This window comes from Cricetulus griseus, chromosome 4, assembly GCF_003668045.3.
Source record: "Cricetulus griseus strain 17A/GY chromosome 4, alternate assembly CriGri-PICRH-1.0, whole genome shotgun sequence".
In the NCBI taxonomy this organism is placed as follows: domain Eukaryota; kingdom Metazoa; phylum Chordata; class Mammalia; order Rodentia; family Cricetidae; genus Cricetulus; species Cricetulus griseus.
This window is the reverse complement of record NC_048597.1, coordinates 166,534,202-166,559,367: the sequence shown is the minus strand read 5'-3', so window position 1 is coordinate 166,559,367 and position 25,166 is coordinate 166,534,202. Positions and strand designations below refer to the sequence as shown.

At 43.1% G+C, this 25,166-nt stretch overlaps 1 protein-coding gene across 2 annotated transcripts in view; it reads right to left on the bottom strand.

Annotated features, from left to right (window-relative positions):
- Hykk (hydroxylysine kinase) overlaps positions 1–24,246 on the bottom strand; it is a 36,197-nt gene extending 11,951 nt beyond the window's left edge. Inside the window, exons 1-4 of one of the 2 annotated variants that reach the window (XM_027415052.2) lie at positions 24,121–24,227; positions 23,620–23,819; positions 20,732–21,082; positions 19,936–20,075 (exon numbers count right to left, since the gene is read on the bottom strand). In XM_027415052.2, the coding sequence (XP_027270853.1) occupies positions 19,936–20,075; positions 20,732–21,077 (486 nt within the window). In that variant the 5' untranslated portion in view covers positions 21,078–21,082; positions 23,620–23,819; positions 24,121–24,227. Of the gene's footprint in view, positions 1–19,935; positions 20,076–20,731; positions 21,083–23,619; positions 23,820–24,120 lie in introns of both variants that reach the window. The other variant, XM_027415051.2, reaches the window with a different exon arrangement.
- Positions 24,247–25,166: the final 920 nt, after the last annotated feature.

Sequence of the window (25,166 nt, the reverse complement as noted above, 5' to 3'; positions counted from 1 at the left end):
CCACCTTGGGCGGGCCTATGGGCCATAACTACCAGTTGACCAATCAACACAGGGCAAAGCCTCCAAGCCTGGAGGCACACCAATCCTGAGCCTGTGCATACCCCTAGACACTCCCCTTATGCTGCCCTATAAGATCTCTATGCAGCTGCTTTGAACTGTCTTTGCTAGACATCTGCCTTGGTGGGTGGATGAAAGACCCGAGCTAACATGGGGTTAGCTCATTAAACAACAATAAAGCCTCATGCAGTTTGCAACAAGCTTTCACCTCTGCCTGGGGTGGCCCCGGTCCTGGGCTAAGATCCTGAAAGCCTGAGCTTTCCGGGGGTCTTACAGTCTCATCTTACTTGATCTTCATTGGTGTGAAGACAGGAAATTTTTTTCTTCTTTTAAGTTTTTTGAGACAGGGTCCTACATTGTCCACTCTGGCCTTGAACTCCGTATGTATACAATGATAACTTTGAACTCCTGATCCTCCTGCCCTTGCCTCCTAAATGTGCTAGAATTAGAAGTATATGTCACTGTATCAGGCTCATGGACAGGGATTGCTAACTAGTGCTTGCAAAAGGAACTGGAGGCTGTTCTTAAAAGCATGGTAGTTTACATCTGCAATCCTTGTATTCAGGAGGCTGAGATAAGAGGATCACTGCAAGTTCAAGGCCAGCAGTGTGGTGGTTTAAATAAAAATGCCACCCATAGGTCCATAGGGAGTGGCTCTTTTAGGAGGTGTGGCCTTGTTGGTGGAAGTGTGTCACTGGGGAGTGGGCTTTGAGGTTTCAGAAGCTCAAGCCAGGTCTAGTGACTCCCTGTCTCTTCCTGCTGCCTGCGGATCCAGATGCAGAACTCTTGGCTCCCTCTCCGGCACCATGTCTGCCTGTATGCCACCATGCTTCCCACAATGACAATAATGGACTAAACCTATGAACTGTAAGCCAGCCCCAGTAACATGTTTTCCTTTATAAGAGTTGCTGTGGTCACAGTATCTTTTCACAGCAACAGAACCCCAACTAAGACAGTGGACTACAGGGAGTTCCAGGCCAGCTTGGGCTACAGTGTGAAAGTCCATCTCAAAAACAAAAACAAAAACAAAAACCGGACCAGTAAATGGCTAGGTGGGTCCAGTGCTTGTTAATAGATCCAATGACCTGAGTTTTGATCCCTCGATCCCACCAGGTAGGAGAGAACTGACTCTAGAGAATCGTCATCTGCCTTCTACACTTGCACTGTGACATATAGCACACACACACACACACACACACACACACACACACACACACGCACACGCACGCACGCACGCACACGCACACACACCCACCACACACACACACAGAGAGAGAGGAGAGAGGAGAGAGAGAGAGAGAGAGGGAGAGAGAGAGAGAGAGAGAGAGAGAGGGAGGGAGGGAGAGAGGGAGAGAGAGGGAGAGAGAGGGAGAGAGAGGGAGAGAGAGAGAGAATAAATATTTTTGTTAAACAACCAAATCAAAATATCTGTTTTCATCCACTCGCCAGACAAGTCTGGCCCCTGTCAGTTTTTACTACATCTTTTCCTCAGTCCCATCACTCTGGCCTCCCTGGAAACTCACATTCTTGGTATATGCTGTTTCTCTCTTCCAGGATGCCCTTTCCACAGTGACATTAGAGTCTCAGTTCCAGGAGGCAAAAAAGTACCTTTGTACAGACTTCCTGACCACTGCACTTAAAATTCCATCCCCTTCATCAGTGTTTCACAGCCCTCTCTATGGGCATGTATGCATGGATGTACTGCCTAAAGATGGCTTGTCCCTTCACTAAGCTAACATCTGTCTCTCCATTGGTGCCCATCCTGTGGGTCCGTCTGTAGCAGGGCACATTTCTGCTCTGCATCCCCCAGGCCTGCAAGCTGCTTTGAGGACAGCATACCTGTGCCCCCAGCATCTCTTTGGCAGATGAAGCCCCTCTAGTTCTTTCAGTTCTTCCTCCTGAGACCATTTTCAACCTCCTTACCCTTTGCTGATGACAAAAACAGAGGGTTAGCACAAAAAACAGAGGGTTAGCACCGAAACACCAGGAGCCATGGCTTTGGAGATGGACTGACTCAGAATAGAGATAATAGTGGAAGGGAGGCTATCATTTCAGGCTGTCCAATGATACTTGACTCCTTTTAAAACTCATATTTTACTTTTATTTTTATTTGGTGTGCATGGGGTGGGCAGGTGTGTGCTTATGTGAGTGTGTGGACTTATGGGTATACATCTATGTGTGCACTGGTTTGTAGAGGCCAGATGTCAACTTCACGTGTCATTCCTCAGGAGCTATCCACTTTGTTTTATGAGACAAAGTGTCACATAAAAGTGTCAATCAGGCTAAGCCAAAGCTCCAGACACCCTCCTGCCTCTCCCTCCAGAGCACCAGGATTATAAGCCTGCCACCTTGCCTGGTATTTTTATGTGAGTTCTGGAGACACAACTCAGGTCTTCATGTTCTGTATGAAACATGGAATAGTACTTCACTTACTAAACTCTTTACAGCCTCTTTTCTTCTTTTTAATTGTCTCTCTGTATGTGTGTGCATGTGAATGCAGGTGCCCACAGGCAGTTGTGAACCACTCATATGGGTATTGGAAACTGAACTTGGGTCCTCTGGAACAATATATGTCCTTAAGCACTGAGCCATCTCTCCAATTTTTTTAAAAGAAAATATAACAAAGCCAGGTGTGATGGCACATGCTTTTAATCCTAGCACTTTTGGGACAGAGGCAGGTGGATCTACATGTATTCCAGGACAGTCTGATTTACATAGTGAGTTCTAGGACAGTCAGAGCTATATAGTGAGACCTTGTCTTTAAAAAAAAAAGTGCTTAGAGCTGGCGAGATAGCTCACCAGTTAAGAGCCTGACTGTTCTTTCAGAGGTTGTGAGTTCAATTCCACCACCATCTATAATGGGATCTGATACCCTCTTCAGGCCTGCAGGTGTACATGCAGACAGAGCACTCTCACCTTTTTTAAAAAAGTGCTTAAAATAAATAAAATATAACACTCTTGTTGGTTTTCCAACTACAGTGTGTAGGGGACAGTGTAAGCCAAGCCTGCTAGAAGCTGGCTACAGGTGTGCCTGACCACGCACTGATGGCGAGGTAAAGTCAGGATGATGAGTGATAGGGTTTAAAGGGATAGATAAGGCACATGGGAGCCCCTTCTCTCTGGCCTCCCCGCCTTGCTGCCCCTGGCATGCTCTGGCTTGTGTTTTTCTAATAAAGGATTTTTTTAAGATTATGTATACAATATTCTGCTTATGTGTACTGCACACCAGAAAGGGGACACCAGATCTCATAATGGATGGTTGTGAGCCACCATGTGGTTGCTGGGAATTGAACTCAGGACCTCTGGAGGAGCAGTTGGTCCTCTTAACCTCTGAGCCATCTCTCCAGCCCAATAAAGGATATCTTAATCTCACAGGTTACAGAGCTCCTTCATTCATTAGTTGGCGCCCAACGTGGGGCTCGAAGCCACGACACTGTGATTAAAAGTCTCATGCTCTACCGACTGAGCTAGCTACCGCTGCGGTCTGCGCACAAACTGACTACAGAGAACAGCAGGGAATACCACTGCCACTTCCAGCTGCGTGCTCTCATTTAGTGCTAGCCACGTGTGTGCGCCAGGGGCCCTGAGCTGCGAGCAAAGCAGGTTTGTCCCATTTTATCCTGCCTCACCAAACCGGAACAGTTTTCCTTTCTGCAGCACTACTGCCGCACCTTCTGTTGCTTGAAGGCGCTAGCAGAAAAACCGCAGTCCTCTGTGCCACCCATTCCTTCGTTCCCCAACCGCCCTAACACTCCCAGCTCCCGTTCCCGAAGCTGTGCTTGGTTCCTGCCCGGTACTATTCAAAGGTTTTTCCCATACCTAGTACACACACCCCCAATCCATTCTTAACATGCTCTGTAAGGGTTTTTCAGGAAATTTCAGGTCCAACTCAAAACAACCGCAACTGAACACCTGCACCACCTGCTGGTCAAAAGTGGTTACTGCATCTGGAGTGGAAGCAGCCTGATTCATCTAGCTGAAAAACCTCTTACTGTATCTGGAGTAGAAGCTAACTGGTAAATATGGCTGAATATTTATCGTTTGCCTCAATTGATAACATTTTCACTTCTTACGTAAATTCAATGTTCAAGGAAGGTGGTGATCTGCCAATAATTGGTCTGTATACCTTACTAGCTGTTAGAGTGCTAATGCACACATTATCACTAGCCAGATTCCTCAGGAACAGGGATAAAGTTAATTTCACCACCTGCCTACAGGACATACAAGCTTTATGTAATGAGGTTTTGGAGAACAGACTGACCCATGATACTATTGTACAGCACATAGAACAGAAGTTAGATGATTGACTTTGCTTTATGTTCTATAAGATACAGGCAGAGCTTTCTGTTACCCAAGTTGACATGCAGCGCATTTATGAGAAGATAAACGTAGAGAGATGCTCCATTTCGGAGGCATTAGAGGCTAGGCTGTCAGAGGACTGTGATGAACTAAAGAATATATGTAATCAACTGGAAACTCAGATAGGCTCTCTGTCCTGTAATCTGGATACTAAGGTGTAAGATACCCAGGATAGGGTTAAACAATTGGATAATGCCATTAAATCAATGACTGAAACATCCAAGATAATAGAACATAGAGTTGAATCTAGATTTCAATGTTTGGAAAATAACTCACAGAACAGGGCTGACAGATTAGACAGGTCCATCAGGTAGATTGCTGAGGCAAATCATGACCTAAAGTCTAGACTCCAATTCCTGGAAGGCAATTTCCATGCCACCCAGATGCTGGCTAGAGACAAATGTATCAAACACCTAGGAAACTGTGTGGAAGAGCAGTTACAGCAATTTACAGATTCGCTGACATGCCTAGAATCTTTTATGATTAAGGAAATTGAAACTTTTCATGAGGATATCATTACTAGATTCAAGGATTGTTGGGATGACTCGGAGACAGAATCACTTCAATCCGATGCACCTACTCCACCCAAGTATCTTGATCATTCTAAAGACATTACGAGTACACCATTAGTCTACCTAGCAGCAATGGTAGAGAAGCCACCAACTAAAAAACACCCCCAGGGACAGGTGGCTTATGTATGGCAACCTATACAACTGAAGGATCTTAAGCATATTAAAGAATCAGTTGTCTCATATGGTCTTCATAGCCCATACGTAAAACAGAATTACATTCATGGGCAACCTTTAACAGCGTCATACCCTCAGATTGGAAAAGATTGGTGTCAGCTGTACTTGAGAATTTATGCCAAATCCAGTGGAAGGCATTGGTCAGAGAGGAGAGGAAACTCCTTGACCATCAGGGCATAAAAGAAGATTATGAAGCCCCCTGGATAAGATTCTTGGTGAGGGTATTTATGCTGACCCACAGGCTCAGACTGAATATGACGACCATATATTGTCCCTATGCAGGAAAGCAGCATTAAACGCCTGGGTTAAGGTGAGCCAGGAGAATTACTGGAAGCTTATACCAGAATAGAACAGGGACCAACAGAACAATTCCAGGACTTCTTACAAAAGTTAACCAGGGCAGTAGAATTACAAGTAACAGATCCGGCAGTAAGACATTTGATTGTATATTCAATAGCTTATGACAATGCAAACCCAATATGCAAAAGAACACTTTTGCCTTTAAAGATCAGATCAGCTCTGCTAGAAGAAAGGGTTTTTCATACAGCCCATATTGACTTTAGTGTGCAAGATGTTGGAGTCTGGGCAGGAGAAGCTATCCCAAGAGGTTTCAAAAGGCAACAGGAGATTAAGAGTTCCAGAGGTGATGACAGAAGGGCTTGGGAATGAGAAACACCTTACAGGGATGGATATAGGTACCAAGAGGCCAGGGTTCATCACTACTATGAACCAGAACCTCTGGTAGGAAGAGCCCTCTCCAGGAGACCATGAAAACGTCAGGAAACTAGATGTTTCAGCTGTGGTAGAATGGGACATATAAAGAGAAATTGTAGGCAAAGAAATTCTAACGATCCCTCACACGAAAGGCCACTGCCTTCTGGATTGTGTAGGAGATGTGGTAAGGGCAGACACTGGACTAATGAGTGTAGATCCACCAGGGAAATGCAAGGGAACCTGTTAAGGCCAGGAAACTCCTTGAGGTCCCCACATCGAGAAAGGTCTGGTCATTTCCAGTACCAGTGGAAGACAATCTCTCACAGGACGAATAGATAGTTCTTTGTCTATTGTGAAAGATGACACTGCTATAGATCGTAGTTTGACTAGCAATGAAGAATCAGATAAGACTGGACAAGACGAAAAGCAAATATTTTGGCAGACCTCCATCAAAGATAAAAGGCCTCATTTAAAAGTAAGAATCAATAATAAGATTATTAATGGAATTTTAGACACAGGCGAATGGTGTCAGTGACCAGGATGACCCCATGCCCCAAGGTTCCCAGAGGAAGAGGGAAACCTGCTGCCACAGCCTGCCCTTTCGGGCTGCTGAGAGGCATTGGAGCAGCTTCCATATGCTCTCGCAGTCCTGGCACTTTTGGGGTTTGGACTCCGGCACCCCTGAGACAGCCTGCAGCCCTTGAGGGTTCTAGGGTTAGGATTCTGAGCTCTCACTGCCACAAGCTGCCTTCCTGCCTTCCGGAGACTAGTCAAACAGCAGCAGAACCTGGGCAGCTGGAGGTAGTGTTACGAACTTCCATGTAAACTTTACAAAAGCTTAAAAAGGGATTTTAGCACCAAAAGATCAGAGACAAGCACGACTTCTTGTTAGCAGCATTTTTTGGGGTGGTCTCAGTTTTGCAAGAGACAAGCAGAGACTTGAGTGGTTGCTTTAAGAGAAATTTCCTGATTCAGCAAAAGCAGAAAAAAAAACAAAGACAGCGGCTAAGAAAGCCGCCACTTTAATTTTGGCGATGTTGTTTAATAGCTAAAAGACTGGTGGCCAGAAAAAGGTAAAGATTTACAGTAAAGACAGATCCAGATAAAGAAAAACCTCTAAAGGTCTACACTGTATTTAAAAATATATGTAGGCTTGTCAGAGAAAAATAACAGGAGGAAATAGAGTAGCCGGTTGTGGTGGCGCATGCTGGTAGGATTTGCTGAAGGAAGCAGAGGCAGGTGGATTTCCACAGAGAAACCCTGTCTTGGGAAAAAAGAAAGTAAAAATAAAGTAATAAAAAAGCCACATAAAGATGGAAAATACACAGAGAATCTGGATACTATATGCCATATTGTTGTCTTTAAATTGTTTGATTGCCAAGGAAAGATTTACTGCTGCTAAAATACATTTGATTATAAATGCTGCTAAATTAATCCAACTTATACATTTTAAAAATGCTTTGACTTCAAAATTTAAGTCTAACAGGTTACTAGGAAATAGAATTTCTGCTTGTGTTTCCACAGAAAATGGAAAGTTGTGGATTCCTTCCAGACTAATATAGTTTGATCAAGCAAGAACCCCTGAAGCTGAGATGATACAGCCTTACAGACTACAAAAAATGAGTACTTGGTCAGATTTCTATGTTTTATCATGATCCCAATGGTATGAACATCGCCCCCAAGCAGCAGGAAGCCCAAATTCCCAAATATTGTTTATAAATGTTTGTTTTCATTTAAATAGGGTTGGTTATAAATAATAATGAGCATAGTCAATCTCTTTTTTAAGAAAAAAAGGGGGAATAGGATATAGGAATGAATACTTTACATTGGTATGGATTTTCATTTATTGATACAACTTTAAGGTCCATTTTGTGATATGTATATGTCTCCTCTTGTTAGGTATTGTGTTTATACAGATCTTTTAAAATGATATGCATAATTAAATACAGATTATATAATCACCTATGATAGTTAGAACTTATAATTAGGTTAGTTAGGTTTTCTAGATATACAGAGATGTATTTGAGATGGATAGGTATTCTGCAAACCTTTCAAGGACCTACAGAAATATGGCATTTAAATGGTTTAGGGTTTTTCTTGGCAGTGAGACACAACTGCTCCTGGCACACCAATTATGTCAGAAAGGAGGATGGGCATCGAAGAAACTCGTTATGGTGTTTGCTTTCAACATGGCAAGATTAGCCATTTGGGCAAGAAACTGCTCTTGCCTGGACTGTTTGTTGCTGTATAAACTAGACAGGCAGGACCCACAAGAAAGTGACTGCTGAACTTACAAAACAAGACAGTACTGAAGGGTTCCTGTTGAATGGAGAAGTGTGCCAAACACACTGTGGCCTATGGGCTGAAGATGGCTGTCCCAACGTTACAGAGGAACTTTGGGTGACTGTCCAGGTAGCGAGATGTCTCTGTCAATTCTAGAGTTTATATATTATCCTTCTGTGGTCTTTGATAGAGTTGAAGACAGATAGTTATGGTTATAGTTTTCTTCAGTTATTAGAAAAGATAAGTTACACTTCTTTTTATTTAGACAGAAAAGAGGAGATGATGGGGGAAGTGCTTCTGTGCGTTTGTCTTACTGGATGATAAATAAAATACTGTTTGGCCAATGAGGCAGCAAGTTAGGCAGGACTAGGAGTCAAAGAGGATTCTGGGAAATGTAGCAGAGAAATGATGTTCCAGGCAGGAAGTGACATAGCAAGGAGACTCATATTTAAGAAAGGAGAAACAGGAAGTGTTATTTTTCCCCTTCGCCTCCTCCAGCGGTGAGATGTGAGCCACCGGCAAGAGGGGCGCCAGCAAAAGGCATCCTCTATAAGATAAGTCTTATAAAATATATAGATTTATGATAATTAAGACTGAGCTAACAGATGATAATCCTAGTCATTGGCCAAGCAGCTTTGTACCTAATATGTCTCTGTATTATTTTGTCCATCCATGTGGCAGGCAGAACTCAGGCGGCTGGCAGAGACCGCCCACGTGGTGGTGGGGCTCGGGCAGCTTTGGCGGAAAGATTTATTGTTAACACAGGCAAGAATGTAACTATTATTACACAAAAATCCTGGCCCCAGAAGTGGCCACTTAGGGAGGCAAATATACAATTTTTGGGAATTGTATATTTGAATCTAGAGTTCAATAGAGTGCTCACTTGGCGGTCTGCATTGGACCGGAAGGACAGAAAGGGAGACTGAAACCATATTTGGCAAATATAGCTATAAATCTCTGGGCTCGTGATCTCTTACAGCAATGGAATACTCAGATTAATATCCCTCCAGTGTCAGATATGATTTATGTATAATCTCTGGATAGTAGAAAAGACCTGGTAAGATGTTATGAGAAACGGTTACCAACCATCCAGGCTGTACAGAAATTAAATACAAATTATAGACCTTCAGAGGAGCCAAAGGTCCTGCCATTAAAATGGCTTACAGATGAACCTGTCTGGGTAGGAAAATGGCCTTTGACCTCTGAGAAGCTAGAGGCTTTAGAAAAGTTAGTACAGGAACAGCTAGAGGCTGGACACATAGAGGAGTCTACCAGCCCTTGGAATTCTCCTGTATTTGTTATCAAAAAGAAGTCAGGTAACTGGAGAATGCTGACAGGCCTGAGAGCCATAAATAAGGTAATTCAGCCAATGGGCTCTCTACAGCTTGGAATGCCATTGCCTTCCTTAATACCTAAAGGATGGCCGATCATAGTAATTGACCTGAAAGACTGTTTTTTCACTATACCATTACAAGAAAGTGATACAGAAAAATTTGCATTTGCTGTACCAACTCTTAATAATTCACAGCCAGTTCGAAGGTATCAGTGGGAGGTTTTGCCACAAGGGATGCTAAATAGTCCTACTTTATGTCAACACTTCGTACAACAACCTTCGGAAATAATTCATAAGAAATTTTCACAATCCCTCGTTTATCATTACATGGATGATATTCTTTTATCAGATTCCAATAAGGAAACTCTGGAACATATGTTTGACATGGTGAAGGAAGTTCTGCCTAGATGGGGGTTACAGATTGCCCCAGAAAAGCATGTCACTGGTATACCACACAATCCTATAGGACAAGCAGTGGTTGAGAGATCTAATAGAACACTTAAGGAGATGCTCCATAGACAGGCTGGGAAGACAAATCCCCCCAAAACATAGATTGTATAATGCTTTATTGACACTAAACTTTCTTTTTTTTTTAAGATTTTATTTATTTATTACATATACAGTCTTCTGCCTGCATGCCAGCAGAGGGCACTAGATCTCATTCAAGGTGGTTGTGAGCCACCATGTAGTTGCTGGGAATTGAACTCAGGACCTCTGGAAGAACAGTCAGTGCTCTTAACCACTGAGCCATCTCTCCAGCCCAACACTAAACTTTCTTAATGCCAATGAAAAAGGACAAACAGCTGCAGAAAGACACTGGACTATGGAAAAAAAAACTTCTTAACTGAATCAGCCAGTATACTTCAAAGATGTACTAACTCTCTATATGGAAGCCGGGACATGTGTTACGTTGGGGTAGGGGTTTTGCATTTGTTTCCACAGGAGAAGAAAAACTTTGGATACCATCAAAGTTCATCAAGATTCCAGCTGAAAAAGACAAACCTCTTGACAAGGACTATTGACAGGTATTTTACTAGGCATATCTCGTAAACTAAATAGAAACCTCCCAAAGGAGAGGGAAGTGTTTTGCTTCTATCTTCACAGGAAAACTCATCTCCAGAAGTCCAAGAACACTGCATGGGTAGATACTTAGGAAGAGAAGACAGCTAAAACCATCAAACAAAAAGAATGTTCCATACAGTAAACTTTACAGCTGTCTCTCAAAGAACTCTATTGCTCTTTATTTTCCTAGTCCCTGTTCAATTAAATCAATGCTGGATTTAGAGTTGGATTTGGCTTTCCTCCTCTAAAATCCAAGTACGTTGTTTAACTAAACTTTCGAGTTTCTGTATTGTATCAAGAAGCCAAGTTATGTAATACAGAATAAAAGAAGAATTTGAGGACTGTCTTGTGTCTTTTCTCAGCTCTTTCCTTCAAGGTGTACACCATCTCATAATCATTATTTTTCCATGGTTGCCTTTCCCAGCATGCATATACATATTTCTCTGCTAACACTTATGTTTGAGTCCTACACAGCCAATGAAGACCTGCCTGACAGCAATCCCTGGATGCTCTGGAAGGAAATTAGGCCTAGACTGCACTGGATACAACTCCCTCTGTTTCAACTGACACTCCGACCAGAGCTTCAGGTACTGACTTCAATCAAGTTGGGGATTTCAACCTAGATCTTCAATCAAGCAAATTCCATCTAAAATGAACTGGATATAATCCATTAGAGACTTTCACTATACTAACATTTTCTTCCTACAGGACCCCACGAGGCTACCACCGTCCCATTTCAGCAGGAAGTAACTTGGAGGATGCTACACCCCTGTCCCCCATTATTGTCTATTAGGTAGTGTAAGCCTAGTTAGGGATAGCTTACTATTGTTTATGGTTGGGATTGGAAGGAGGTATTCTGTCTTGGAACCCTTTTTTCAGATAACTTTAGGATTTAGCTGATGTAGACATAGTTAGGATGTGTCACAGTGGATTATTGTATCTTCTTATATTTCACCTTTATGATTGTTAATTTTGAATACTTTACACTGTTAAGCTTTAATCCTCTTTTAGACTAAATGGGGAATTGTAGGGGACAGTATAAGCCACACCTGCTAGAAGCTGGCTACAGGTATGCCTAACCATGCCTGTCAGGGTGTGGTCAAGGTGAGGTCAGGATGACTCGTGATAGGGACAGACAAGGCACATGGGAGCCCCTTTTCTCTGGCCTCCCTGCCTTGCTGGCCCTGGCACACTCTGGTTTGCCATTTGGCTGGTGTTTTTCTAATAAAGGATATCTTAATCTCACAGGTTACAAAGCTCCTTCATTCATTAACTCAGGTAAGGCTTAGGGTGAGCTACTACAATGCTGGCACTGTCGTCCCCCACACCCACATGACAGTATCTCAGCTCTCATGGCAACAGTGGAAAGAACACTGGACTGAGCCACACAGATCATAGTTCCAACTCCCTCTTCTACTTACAAACAGGCCACGGAACATCTCAGATCTTCATTTCCCCAGCAGGAAAATCAAGATATCAGCCATTCATGGATTGACTGAGCCAGGAAAAACAACCCTCTACATGTTGGGGCTCCACACATGCCTTGTTTTTAGTTTGCTTGTTTTGTGGTGCTGGAGATAACCCAGGCCTTCCACACATTGCACAAGCACTCTATCTCTGAGTTATGTCCACAGTCCAAAAGTTTGAATATTCAAAAACATGAATTTTGCACCTAATCACCCTGACTTCTCTGGCCTTTCTTTCCTTTTGGCTCCTTGCATACTAACCTGAATTGGTGGCAGTTAATTGATTCATGTCAGCCTACCTCCCAGTTATCATCCTCAGTCTCTCCCTCACCAGAGCTCCCATTTCCTAAGAACTTTGCTTCCTCTAGTACAGAACTCACATCACAATCATATTCACGGGATTCCATACTGGAATCTCCTGAGCCCAATCCCCAAACCATCTGTCAATCAAGCTGCAAACGAATTCCAGTATTATTTGGTCCTATGACTTATGAATGTCTCAGTTTTGGTCCCTATGATATCAGGGCTGCTGTCTACTCTGGATCCCCTAGGCCTGGAAGATGCTGGAATCTTCAGTGGCCCAACGACACCCTCCACAGGGACAGGACTGACACAGCACACTTTAGCAGTGTCATAGACACTGTAGCTCAGTACATGTAGGAAGGTCAAGGGACTCCGCCTGTCATAGCATGGTGGGAAGTCAGTGGGGGCATGGGCAGTGGGGATAAAGTATGTCAGAAGGCACTGTAATACCAAGCAGAGAGTCATTCTCTGTGTCCCCCAGAGCTCCCCTGTTCTCCACATGACAACTTAAGACAGTGGCACAGCACAGCTGCAGGTGACCAGTTTGAATAGCTGAGTACTTGTCATGTGGAAATGTCTCCTCTGTCGGGAGCCAGGAAAATTCCATTAGAGGATTTCTGAAGGTCCAAACCTCGGGTTCCAGTAACCGGGAGCTTGGTCTACAATTGTACTGCAGATGCTAGCTAATCAGCTATTGAATGGCATAGCCTCAGTGGAGAATGCCTCCTAGTTTGCATCTCTACAGAACTAAGCATTTGAATAGGCCTGCACCATACAAAAATCAACCCCAGATAGACAAAAGACCCAAATGTCAAGATCATAAAACTCCTTGACAATGATTGTGTCAATGGTTTCTTGCCTGTCATATCCAGAGAAAATATAAACAGATGGGATTGTATCAACCTAAAAGCTTCAGCCTAGAAAAACACTCAACAATGCCCTGGGGCTGGGGAAATGGCTCAGTCAGTGCAGTGATCTGATGTAGGCACAGCCTGTAACACTGAGACATGGAGACAGGAAGATCCCTAGGGCTTGCTGGCCAGCCAGTGAGGCCAATTGGAAAGTTCCAGGCTTAGTGAGAGACCTGTCTCAAAGAATAAGGTGGAGGACTCATGAGATGGCTTACCAGGAAAAGAATGTGCCAAGCCTGATGACTCGAGTTTGATTCCCGGAACCAGTGTGGCAGAAGGAGAGAAATGGTTCCTGCACACACTCTAAATTAATGGGAAAATTTAAATACTAAGAAAAAAGATGGAGAGCAATCAAGGAAGACACTGACGTCAACCTCTCCCCTTGACAAGCACTTGCCAGTACCCACACAACATGTACATGCATGAATATATTCACACACAAACTCGGCATGAAGGGACCAGCTCCCCATTTCGGCAGCCATGACAGTAACACGTGCTTGTCTGACCTTGTCCTAGTCACTAGAAAGTCAGATCCCTGCCTCGTGGCAAGGAACCAATCAGAAGTTAGCTGGTGGTGCTATGCTTTACGGCTCTGGGTGTGCTTTACGGACAAGCGGACAGCAATGACACGCAGAGCATAGCAACCACCCTGGGAGGGCCTATGGGCCATAACAACCAGTTGGCCAATCAACACAGGGCAAGCCCTCCAAGCCTGGAGGCACACCAATCCTGAGCCTGTTGGTACCCCTAGACACTCCCCTTACGCTGCCCTACAAGATCTCTATGCAGCCCCTTCGAGCTGTCTTTGCTAGCCATCTGCCATGGCAGGAGGGTGAAAGACCCGAGCTAACATGGGGTTAGCTCGTTAAACAACAATAAAGCCTCATGCAGTTTGCAGCAAGCTTTCGAATCCGCCTGGTGATTGGGGTGACCCCGGTCGTGGGCTGAGACCCTGGAGGCCTGAGTTTTCCGGGGGGGGGGGATGTCTAACAAGCAGTTTTAATCTCAATCAATAGTTCAGGAGAAAGATACAGAGAAAAAGCTAGTATGCAAGATTTGTAAAGAATTAGTAAACTCAATAACAAGAAAAACAGTATAACAATTTAAAAAATGAACAAAAGACTAGAACAGATATTTTTTCCAAAGACAATACAAAAAAATGTTCAATGGGCACACAAAAAGGTGATCACCATCAACAACCCCCAGGGAAATAGAAACTGGAAGCACCAAGAGATGTGGTAGAATATTATTTTTAAGGTGTGTGACTTTTGTTTATGCTGCCTTTTTTTTTTAACTCTGTGAAGCTATGATTCTTTGCCTGTCTAAAACACCTGATGGTCCTAATAAATAGCTGAACGACCAATAGCAAGGCAGGAGCAAGCATAGGTGGGGCTGGCAGGCAGAGAGGATAAATACAAGAAGAAACAGGGAAGGAGAGAGGAGCAAGAAAACAAGGAGAGGAGGAGGACATCAAGGGCAGCCACCCAGACAGCCATGGAGTAAGAAGGAGAGAAAGATATACAGAAGAAAGATAAAGCCCAGAGGGAAAAGGTAGACAGGATAATTTAAGAAAAGCTGGCTAGCAACAAGCCAAGCTAAAGCCAGGCATTTATAAGTAATAATAAGATGTGTGATTTATTTGGGAAATTGGTTGGGGGGGGTTACTCAAAAGACCAAAAAGGCTAAAGAGTAAAAGGAGTAAAAAAAAAATTACAAACAATAATGAGATATCACTTCACACCGGTGAAGACAGATACTATCAGAAATATGAGTTGTGTTGGGAGGGTATAGAGAAAGAGAACCTGTGTATATGTTGACAAGAATGTACAGTCACTATAGAACACAGCATGGAAAGTTATTAAAGTAATTAAAGCCAGAACTACCATGTGACCCCCTCAGTTCAACCTTTTTGGGGCACATACCTAAGGGAAATGAAGTTAAAACCTCATAAAAAATATTTGTACTAGTCCAGCAATGGTGGTGCTCATCTTTAATCTCAGTACTCAGGAGGTAGAGGCAGGCAGATGTAGGTGAGCTTGAGGTCAGCCTGGTTTACAGAGCTAGTTCCAGGACTACACACACACACACACACACACACACACACACACACACACACAATCCCCCAAAACAAAACAAAAAACCCTATCTAGAAAAAAAACTTTACTATTATATTCACTGTAGTTATAGTAGCCAGGTAGCCAAGTTTTTTTTTTTTTTTTTTTTTTTTTTTAAAGAGGGGTATGTGTAGGTCAAAGTTTACATGGTAGCAAATATTTAGCAAAAGGCAAACTTTTACAGCCTCTGGAGAGAAATGAGAGCACAAAGTAGTAAATGTTTAATACTAACAATTTGAATGATCTAACAACAGGAATACCAAGGCTGCTAATGTCCTCAGCCAGCATTTTTGCTAAGTGAGACATGGGAGAAAAGGGCTGAAACACAGGATTAAATAAGTGTCACCAGACTAGGGGAAGGATAAGGGTCTTTAACATGGTTCTGGGAAAACTGGCTTTCAACATGAAAAGCACTGATATTGCACATTTATCTTATACTGTATACAAAAACCAACCCCAAAATAGACAAAAGACCCAAATGCCAAGATTTGAAATTATAAAACTCCTTGACAATGGCCTTGTCAATGGTTTCTTACCTATCATATCTAGAGAGAGAATAAAGAGATGGAATAATATCAATCTAAAAGCTGCATAGGAAAAAACCTCAACAATCCCAGGGACTGGGAAATTGCTCTGTCAGTGCAGAGATCTGATAATAGGCACTATAGCAGCTATTTCATAGTATATGTATCTTATAACATGTTGTGTACCTTAATTATATCACATTACATTTATTTTTAAATGATAAAGGATAAAGATGTAGGAGACACTTACTGAAACAGCATATTTGGGAGATATTTCGAAGATATCATAGAGACAATATAGATATAATTCAGAGTATTATAACCACTACAAAGATTTTTTTCTGAATAAAATTAACACATGAAGAAAAATCTTCTAAAAATACACTTAAGCCAGGTATGCGGCCTACATGTCATCCCAGTATTCAGAAGGCAGAGGCAGGAGGATTACCACAAGTTTAAGGCCAACCCAGTCTACACAGTGAGTTCCAGGTCGGCCAGGGATATAAAGACCCTGCAACAGTGACTGGAGAGATGGCTCAGTGGTTAAGAACACTTGATGTTCTTGCAGAAGACTGGAGTTCAGTTCTCAGGATCCACATACTGGTTCACAACCAACTCTAATTCCCAGGGATCTATACTCTTTTCTGGCATCCTTGGGTACCTGGCACATGCAGTACACTTACACAGATGCAGGAAAATGCTCATACACATATAATAAATAAATCTTTTTTTTCAAAAAGACTCTGTCATAAGCAAATAAAAGTAAAATAACAACTTAAATTCCAAATATATTGATATTCGTAAGTGGATATTGTGTGTGTTTTTGTACCTGTCCACATGCACATGTGTATACCTGGAGGCCAGAGGTCAGCACTGGGCATCTTCCTCAGTTGCTCTCTTCATTTTATTTTTCTTTTATAAATTATTTATTTACATGTGTATGTGTATGCACATGTGTGCATGGATGTACATTACACATACACATACCACACATGAGATTATTTGTGTATGTATGTGTGCCATGGCATGAGTGTGGTGGTCAGAGGACAACTTATGAGAGTCAAGTCTTTCCTTTCACCATGTGGGTCTCAAGCTTGGTGGCAAGAATCTTCACTGCTTAGCCATTTTGCCAGATCCTCCATCTTATTTTTTAAGACAAGGTCTCTAACTGACCCTGGGACTTCCCAATTTGGCTAGAGTGGCTGTCCAGAAGCCCCAGGGAATCTCCTGTCTCCACCTCCCCAGTGCTAGGAGATATGCTGCCATTCTTTTCTGGGATCCTAATTCACATCTTTGTGTTTGTACCAATGGAATCATCTTTGTAGCCCCATAAATGAACATTTTAATGAACATCCACAAATGGGTTTGCTCAAACTTAATTAAAAGTGTTCTGACTAAAATGCTTAATATGTTTACTACCCAAAGTTATGGGCAATACAATTTGTTGAATATATGATATGAACAGAGTGTAGTAGAAAAAGTTTATAAACACTTATTGAACATCAATTCCAGAGGATGGGATTACTGATTACTTTTGATTTTTCTTTGTATTTTTACTGGTTTTTCTTAAATAATGAGTTACTAAAGGGTTTTTGTTTAACCAGAAAAGAAATTAGTTGCTTCTATTTTGAAATAGCAGGGTAAATTAGATGGTCACATGGCCTTGACTTTCTGGCCAAGAGGAGTAACAAACTTGGTTTGCCCAGTTATAAAAGTTAAACCACTGAATAAAATTTAAATCATTAGCATTAAGTAATGAAGACAGACAAGTAAAATGAGTTTGTCTTCACTCACTACTTTGACAGAAGACTCAGTGCAGAGGGAAAACCCAGGAAGAGCCCAGAATGCTCAATCAAGTTGAAGAGAGAGAGCTGAGAGTCCAGGAAGACCAAGGCAGCTAGAGGTTGTAGGACAGACTCCCAAGGTCAGAGCTGCAGAGAGAACACCAAGTCCTCCTTGAGAATTTGATGCACCAGTAAATGACCCACATATTAACTCTGAGGAAAGGACCATCTGAAAGGTCTGGAAGGGATTAGACGGGGCACATACACAAGGTTGGGAGCAGTGTCCATGGCTATTGACCACTCCGGCAAACATTCAGCTTATAGGATGTTGGGCAGAGAACTCAGAAGGGGTTTTGTATTACATAATTCTTAGAGTAAACCCAGGCCTGACTCCACCTATGAGAGGCTACAAGTAAGACACAAAAGAGTCAAATGGCTTTCAATCGACCTGTGTCTACTCCAGGAAGTATCAAATACAAGAAACATGTGGGAGCTGGGCATGGTCACTCATACCCCAATGGGAAAAAAATAAAGAGCCTAAATATGTCACTTAAATGACAAAGACTCCCAGTCTCTCTCTCTCTCTCTCTCTCTCTCTCTCTCTCTCTCTCTCTCTCTCTCTCTCTCTCTCTTTCAGCAGGGAGTCAAAATATAGCCAAAGCTGGGTTTGAATTTTCATCAATCCTCCTCCCTTAGCTTCCTAAGAGCTGGGACTACAGATATACACATGCCTTGTAAACACAGTCAGATTGCATAAAAAACAAACAACAACAACAATAAACAAACAAAAATAAGACCCTAAAAATTCTTCCTATGAGAAACATTTCAAGTATAATGATTACCACATAGAGCGGCATTCTGTTTTCTGTTTGCTACTTTCTAGCAGACTACAAATATGTTTCTGAGAATGAAAGAATGAGCCCACCCCTTTCCTCTCTTAATTCTTACTTAATTGCTTCTTGCTTTAGAATGGGACTGTATCACAATAAGCCTAGATTAGAATCCATGCCTTGCTCAAGTCTTCCCGGCCATGAATTTAACACTAAGACAACTACCAAATATTTCTAAACCTCTCGAAATCTTAAAATTGTTTGTTTGCTTGTTTATTGTGAGACAGAGTCTAGCTATAGAGTCCTGACCTGGAACTCCACTATGTAGACCAGACTGGCTTTGTGATGATCCTCTTGCTTCTGCCTCCTGAGTGCTGGGATTGAAGGTGTGCACCATCACATCCAACCTTTCCCTAACTCAGGTACTTAATCAGTTTTTACTAACTACTGATTATCTGACTGCTGAATTAGCCTCCTAGATGTTCCCCACCTTTCTGGCTCCCAGAGTGCTATAATTAGAGTTTTCACACTAATAAAAACCTGCCAAGGATTCCTCCTGCCTGTAAGATACAGTTCAGTCCTTACTTTGGAGGGTGGGAGGGCAGGATCTTACAATGTAGTCTAAGTGGCACAAACTGAAGAGATTCTTGCATCAGACTCCCAGTGTTAGGGACAAACCGACTCCTTACGATCACAGAATGCATATCTTATTATCTGACTCCACCTTATATTTTCAATTTTATCTCTTGTCTGCCTCATTTATAACCCTTATATATCACAGCCACAATAAATTACCCAGAGGTTCCTGAATATAGCCCTTCATTGTCCTTCACGTGCCCTGTCCTTCACCTGGAATGTCCTCCTTCCTACTTTTCTTTCTGACCAATGCACTCCTAACTTTAGAACCAGTTAAGTATTACTTTTGAACAATTAAGTCTTCCAAGATGTCACATGTACAGTGCTAGACCTCAAGAATAAAAGATGGATAAATATGCTGGGGAGGCAGCACAATTGGTGGAGTGCTTATCTAGCATGCAGGAAGCTCAATCCCCAGGACCATATAAACTAGGCGTGGTGGTACATGCCTATAATTCCATTACTCAGGAGATAGAGGCAGGAGGATCAGAAGTTCAAGGTAATCTTTGGCTATACAGTGAGTTTGAGGCCACCCTGTACTTTAAGAGACCTGTCTCAAAGAATATAGATAAATAAAGCATATTGTTCATTAGATTCTCATGGCTAGCCAGACATGGTGGTGCATTTTAACGCAGCACTTTCAAGGCAGAGGCAGGTAGATCTCTGTGGTCAGCTTGGTCTACATAGTGAGTTCCAGGCCAGCCAGGGCTACCCAGTGAGATTCTATCTCAAAGCAAACAAAACAAAACAAAACAAAACAAAACATAAACAAACAAAAATCCCTTACAAACAAAATAAGACCCCAAATCTTACCTCCAATGTTTTATCCAACTGGGCAGCTAGCCTTCCTATTTCATATAATTGCTGGTGGCTGATGGCAACCTCAGCTATGGGTCTTCCTGGGAGGTAAGTGAGCATTCTCACCAAGTAGCTTTTGATTTCAGATCCACTATCTGGATTGAAGAAATGACGCATCCTGTCAATCATTCTTGAAAAAACAATAGAGTACATGCTAAGCAAGCACTCGGCAAAACCACTTCTCCAGCCTCAAGTATGTGTTTTTATTTATTAGACTGGTTGCATATGCTGGTATTGTGGTGTAGTAGGAAGGACATGAAGCAAGCAACCAGGCATTTTAAGCTGGGTTGTCATTACTATGTATGTGACCTCAGGCACAGCATTAAACGCAAGGCTGCAGGTTTTCATCTGTGGGACTTGAGCCTTTCCCTTTAAAGAGTGCTGAGGTGTGCCTCAGTAAGCAGCAGCTTGAGATCAGTTTCTTGGGATTTTTTTAAAGTGTGAGGTCTTCACCATCTTCTTTTCTCTTGTTTATCTATTCTTTAGGAGCAATACAAATTTTAAAAAGGCTCGAGTTGCACAGATGAGAGCCTGCATATGTAAGGATCTGGGTTCGATCCCCAGCAACACATACAATCTTTTTGTGTTAAGAAAGAACAGAACATGTCCTCCTGATTTTCACAGGTCCCTCAGTTACTATTTATCAGGACATTTATAAACAGAAAACTTGAATTTATACTAGATCTCAACTCAAATCATTTCCAAGCCTGTAGCCAAAATGCAGTAATATGATGGTATAGGGATCTCTTACCAATGGACATGAGCGAGATTGTGTTGTCCCCTTTAGTTCGGCACACAGAGGGTGTTGGAAATCCAGCTGCTCTCAGAAACATGATGACATGGTTCTGCATTTCAATCAGGTCTGGAGTTTGGCTAGACTCTGTGTTGCTTATTTTGAGGACATACTCGACGGGGTCATCTGTAGAGTCTTTGGTTCTTGAAATGCAAACGTGAAAGTTTTGGTCATCATAGCTAGGGAGTGGCTGGATCTTAGAAACTTTGAACCCAAATACTGATTCTACCAGTGCAGAGGCTTGTATCTCAGTAAAAGTGGGCTTGTTGGAAGTCTGGGACGGCAGGCCATCTCCACTTGACATTATGTCTAGGGGAAAAATAACAGCCAGAAGAGAGACATATTACAATGATGGATATTTATTTGAATCATTATTCTCAAGACAGACCACTCAAGACAGACTCTCTATAGTGAGTCTATGCTTCTAGATTTTTATTTATAAAGTTAAAAAATCAAATTACTGAATAAGATCATGAAGATGTCCCAGGGCTGGAGAGGTGGCCCCACAGTTAAAAGCACTCGTTGCTCTTTGAGGAGATCTGAGTTTGGTCTCCAGCACTCACAGTGAGTGGCTCATATTCACCCGTAACTCTGACTCCACGGGGATCTGACACCCCTTTCTAGATTCTGTAGGCATCTGCAGTTACATGTTCACCATAGCTATGCAGAGACATTTAAAATGAAAATAATCTTTAAAAGAAAAACAAGTTTATGTTCTATCATGACATAATGGCCCATGTGTCTAATCCCAGCACTTGGAAGGCAGAGGCTGTAGGACTGTTTTCAGTCCAGACCAGCTTGGTCTACCTAGCAAGTTTTAGGGTGGCCAGACTATATAGGGAGACCTTGTCTCAAATAAAACAAAACAGAAACAGATGTGTTGGCAATTGAATTCTTGTGTTATAAATCATTTTTAAATTTCCCTCCCAAATTGAAGGTAAAGTTCTAAGGACAAACACAGGTCACAGAGGCATTTTTGTTATCATCTAATTCAATCCTTCCTCTTGTCGACCAACTTTAGATGGGAATGTAGGTCCAAAGAAATTAAGAGATGTGTCCAAAACCAGTACTAAGTTCCATTGAGAACTCAGCTCAGGGGGCTTGGAAGGTGGCTCACAGGGTAAAGTGACCAATATGTGAGCATGAGGTTTGCATCCACAGCAACCATAAAAAGCCAGGTTTGGTGGTATGTGCCTATAATTCTAAATTGTTGCATTCTTTTATGATTTTGTTTTTTGAGACAAATTTCATGGAGCATAGGGTAGTCTTGAACTCATCATATAGCCTTGACCTTCTGATCCTCCTGCCTTTACCTCCCAAAAGCTGAGAGTACAGTATGTACCACTGTTTGGCTTATTTGGTGCTGGGGATCAAAATCAGGGCCTTATACATGTTAGGCAAGAATCCTACCAAGTGAACTAAGTCTCCAGCTAAGTTGTGTTTTTGTTGTTTTGGTTTTTTCGGGACAGAGTTTCTCTGTGTAGCTTTGGAACCTGTCCTGGAACTTGCTCTATAGACCAGACAGACCAGGCTGGTCTCAAACTCACAGATATCTGACTGCCTTTGCACCCCCCCCCCCAGTGCTAGGATTAAAGGCATGTGCCACCACCGCCCAGCTTAAATTGTATTCTTGACAATCCCTTCTCACTTCTCATGTTTACCTTCTGACTCTAGTGTTTGCTTTCAGAAAGCAAATTAAGCTCTTCAGGTTTTGTTCACTAAACATATTGTCACTAAGATTAAATAAACAGGATTTCAAAACAATCTTTGCACCTGAAACTTCTGTCACATTGCTTTTGGCCTTAAGACTTTACAAGGAATTTTAAACATTCTTTCTGAACATATATAAGACCAGTGTTCATAATGTAATGTGAACTGAAGCCCTTTAACTCCAAGATGAAATCCTTTCAACTCCAAAAGTATTTAAGGGTATTAAAATAGTGTTGAACTTGATAGGAATTTGATAGGGAGCTGGGTGTGGTGGCACACATCTGTTGTCTCATCATTCCAGAGACAGGGACAGAAAGACTGCTGCTTACTAAAGTCCAGTCTGGAATACCTACTGAGTTCCAGTCTAGCCCGGCTATGGCAGTGGACTTGTCTCAAAAAGAAAAAGTTCTTTTTTTTTTTTTTTGAAAAGACTATTAAAGGCAATTAGTGAAGGTCGATCCCCAGAAAACGTTCCCATGACCTTAAATGGGGTTTGTTAAGCATCCTTCTGCAGAGCTAAAGCAGGGCAAGGTATTATTGGCAGGTCTGGTTACAAAGCAACCTGGTGTGCTAACCAGGTGCTGAGCTGCAGACAGTTGTTCCAGAGCCAGATGGGCTCTAAGAGTTCAGCCACGCCATCTCTAAAAGTCCCTTCTGGCACCAGTCTCTAAGCTGTTAAAAGTTCCTGTTTTAGCTTATATTTGCCTTTTCATTGTACACACGAAGAACTCCACATCACGAGAGAAAAGGCACACACTGAAACCTGCTACTGAAAGTAAATACACACAAAGAAATGTTTTTTTTTTTCCAGAGATTTCCATTATAACCAAACGAGTGTGTAGAGGATGGAGGGCGAATCTAAATCCTATATAGGTGTTAGTGTACTTCTTTTCAACAATATTTATCTCCCGAAAAAAATCCCTCAAACAGTAAGGGAGGTTGGCGCCATACTCCATAATCTTTGCTGAACGAAAGGGGAATGAAGAGGGAGTGAACCTTGTACTCCGCACTTTGTGCAAGGTACACCAGAAAAAAAAAAAAAAACAAAAAACAAAAAAAAAAAACAGCAAAACCCTAGAAACCAGTCTTTCCTCTCATCCTCTCCTAAAGTGTTACAAAGTCTCGTGAACTCTGACCTAGTGCTTCTTCCAAGTCGGTCTTCAGGGACCCGTTTATGCCTTCCCAAGGCTGTGAAGCAGGCACTTGTATTCCCTACATCTGTTCGCTGAGACAGTGGTTGCCACCACTCACACAGTTCACAGGCTGCAGGGACTCTACACAGAAGTTTTCCAAGGGCGACTGGAAGCAGCATTTCCCGCTGCTCCAGTGGGTCTAACTGCAGAGAAAAGACAGCGATGAAGGGAGGTGACCCACAGCCGGGTTCCGGCCTTGTGCCGGTTAGGTCCAGGGGAGCCTTTGGGATGGCTTCCACCCCGGACCGTGCAGGCCCAAGGAGGGTGGGACCCTCGAGATTGAGCTCTGAGATGCCAGCCCGCCTGGGGCTGGACAGACAGCTGCCAGGTCAACAAGCAGCGAGTGTGAGGAGCGCGAGGGCAGCAGGAGCCCGCCGCCCGCTCTCAGGGACGTCCCGTCACGGAGACCCCGGGCTCATCTCAGCCTCCCCCATCTCGGCTCACCCGCCGCGACTGGACCTCCCAAGGCCGACCGACCGACCCGCTCTCCTCGCTCAGCAAGCAAGACGCTGCGGTGTCGGGGACGCGGCCAGACCGTGCCGTTGTCCCCACCTTCCTATTGGCCACGCCCACATTCCGCCGACCAATCAGCGCACGCTACTGACCGCCCATACCCAGCCCTTCCTCCGCCCCCAACAGAATTCAGAGACCCAGCTTCTGATTGGCTGTCTGCAACCCGACGAACCTGTCAGTTTCGGCTCTCTAGTCAGGATTCGGAACTCTTGTTTCTGATTGGCCCTCGAGTAGCCATTTAGTAGGCTTTGGGGCCTTTGAGCGGCATCTGTCAATTCTGAACGGGTCTGCTTAGTCCCGGCAGATACTTGGAGCACGTCTGTCAGAAAGCTGCCTCCTGAGAGTTCGCATTTTGGCTTTCTTTCCTTACTCCTTCCCAATCTTTCTGGAAGCGCGTATCCTGGAAGCCATCTTCATAAAGTGCGGCCAGAGCTGCATTCTCCCTAGAAGGGAATCCTGGTCCTGAAACCGCAAGCGTCAGTCCCCCTCTCTAAGGGAACCGGCTCGCTATCTAGGTACTGAAATGCTTCAACCCGAAACGACTGTATAAACAGACCTACACTGTCTGTGCTGGCGGGAAAACCGAAGTCTACAGTGCACAGAGCAATCAGACCGTGGTTCAGGACCTCGGCCTCAGCGCACCCGTTTTCAAGCTAGGTGTAACTCAGTACAGCGGAGGAAGAGAAAGCGACGTCAACTGGGCTGTAAGCACCACGGTTCGGATCTGGGGTGATGAAGGTCTTTTATACCGAGGAACAGAGCTGGCAGTTGGGTTAGAATCCCTATCGAGGTAGGGTAGTTAAGTCAACGGGAAAGTGCTCAAGAGCTTGCCTGGGGTTCTGGGACAAGACACAAGACCGGATGCCCTTCTCCAGCTAAGCGGGACTTCCCTAATAGGTCAGAGCACTCTCCTGGAAGAGTCCTGTACATCTGTCACTCGGGTTTGCAAATTTGGTCTCCTTATGTAGTTTTGGTGT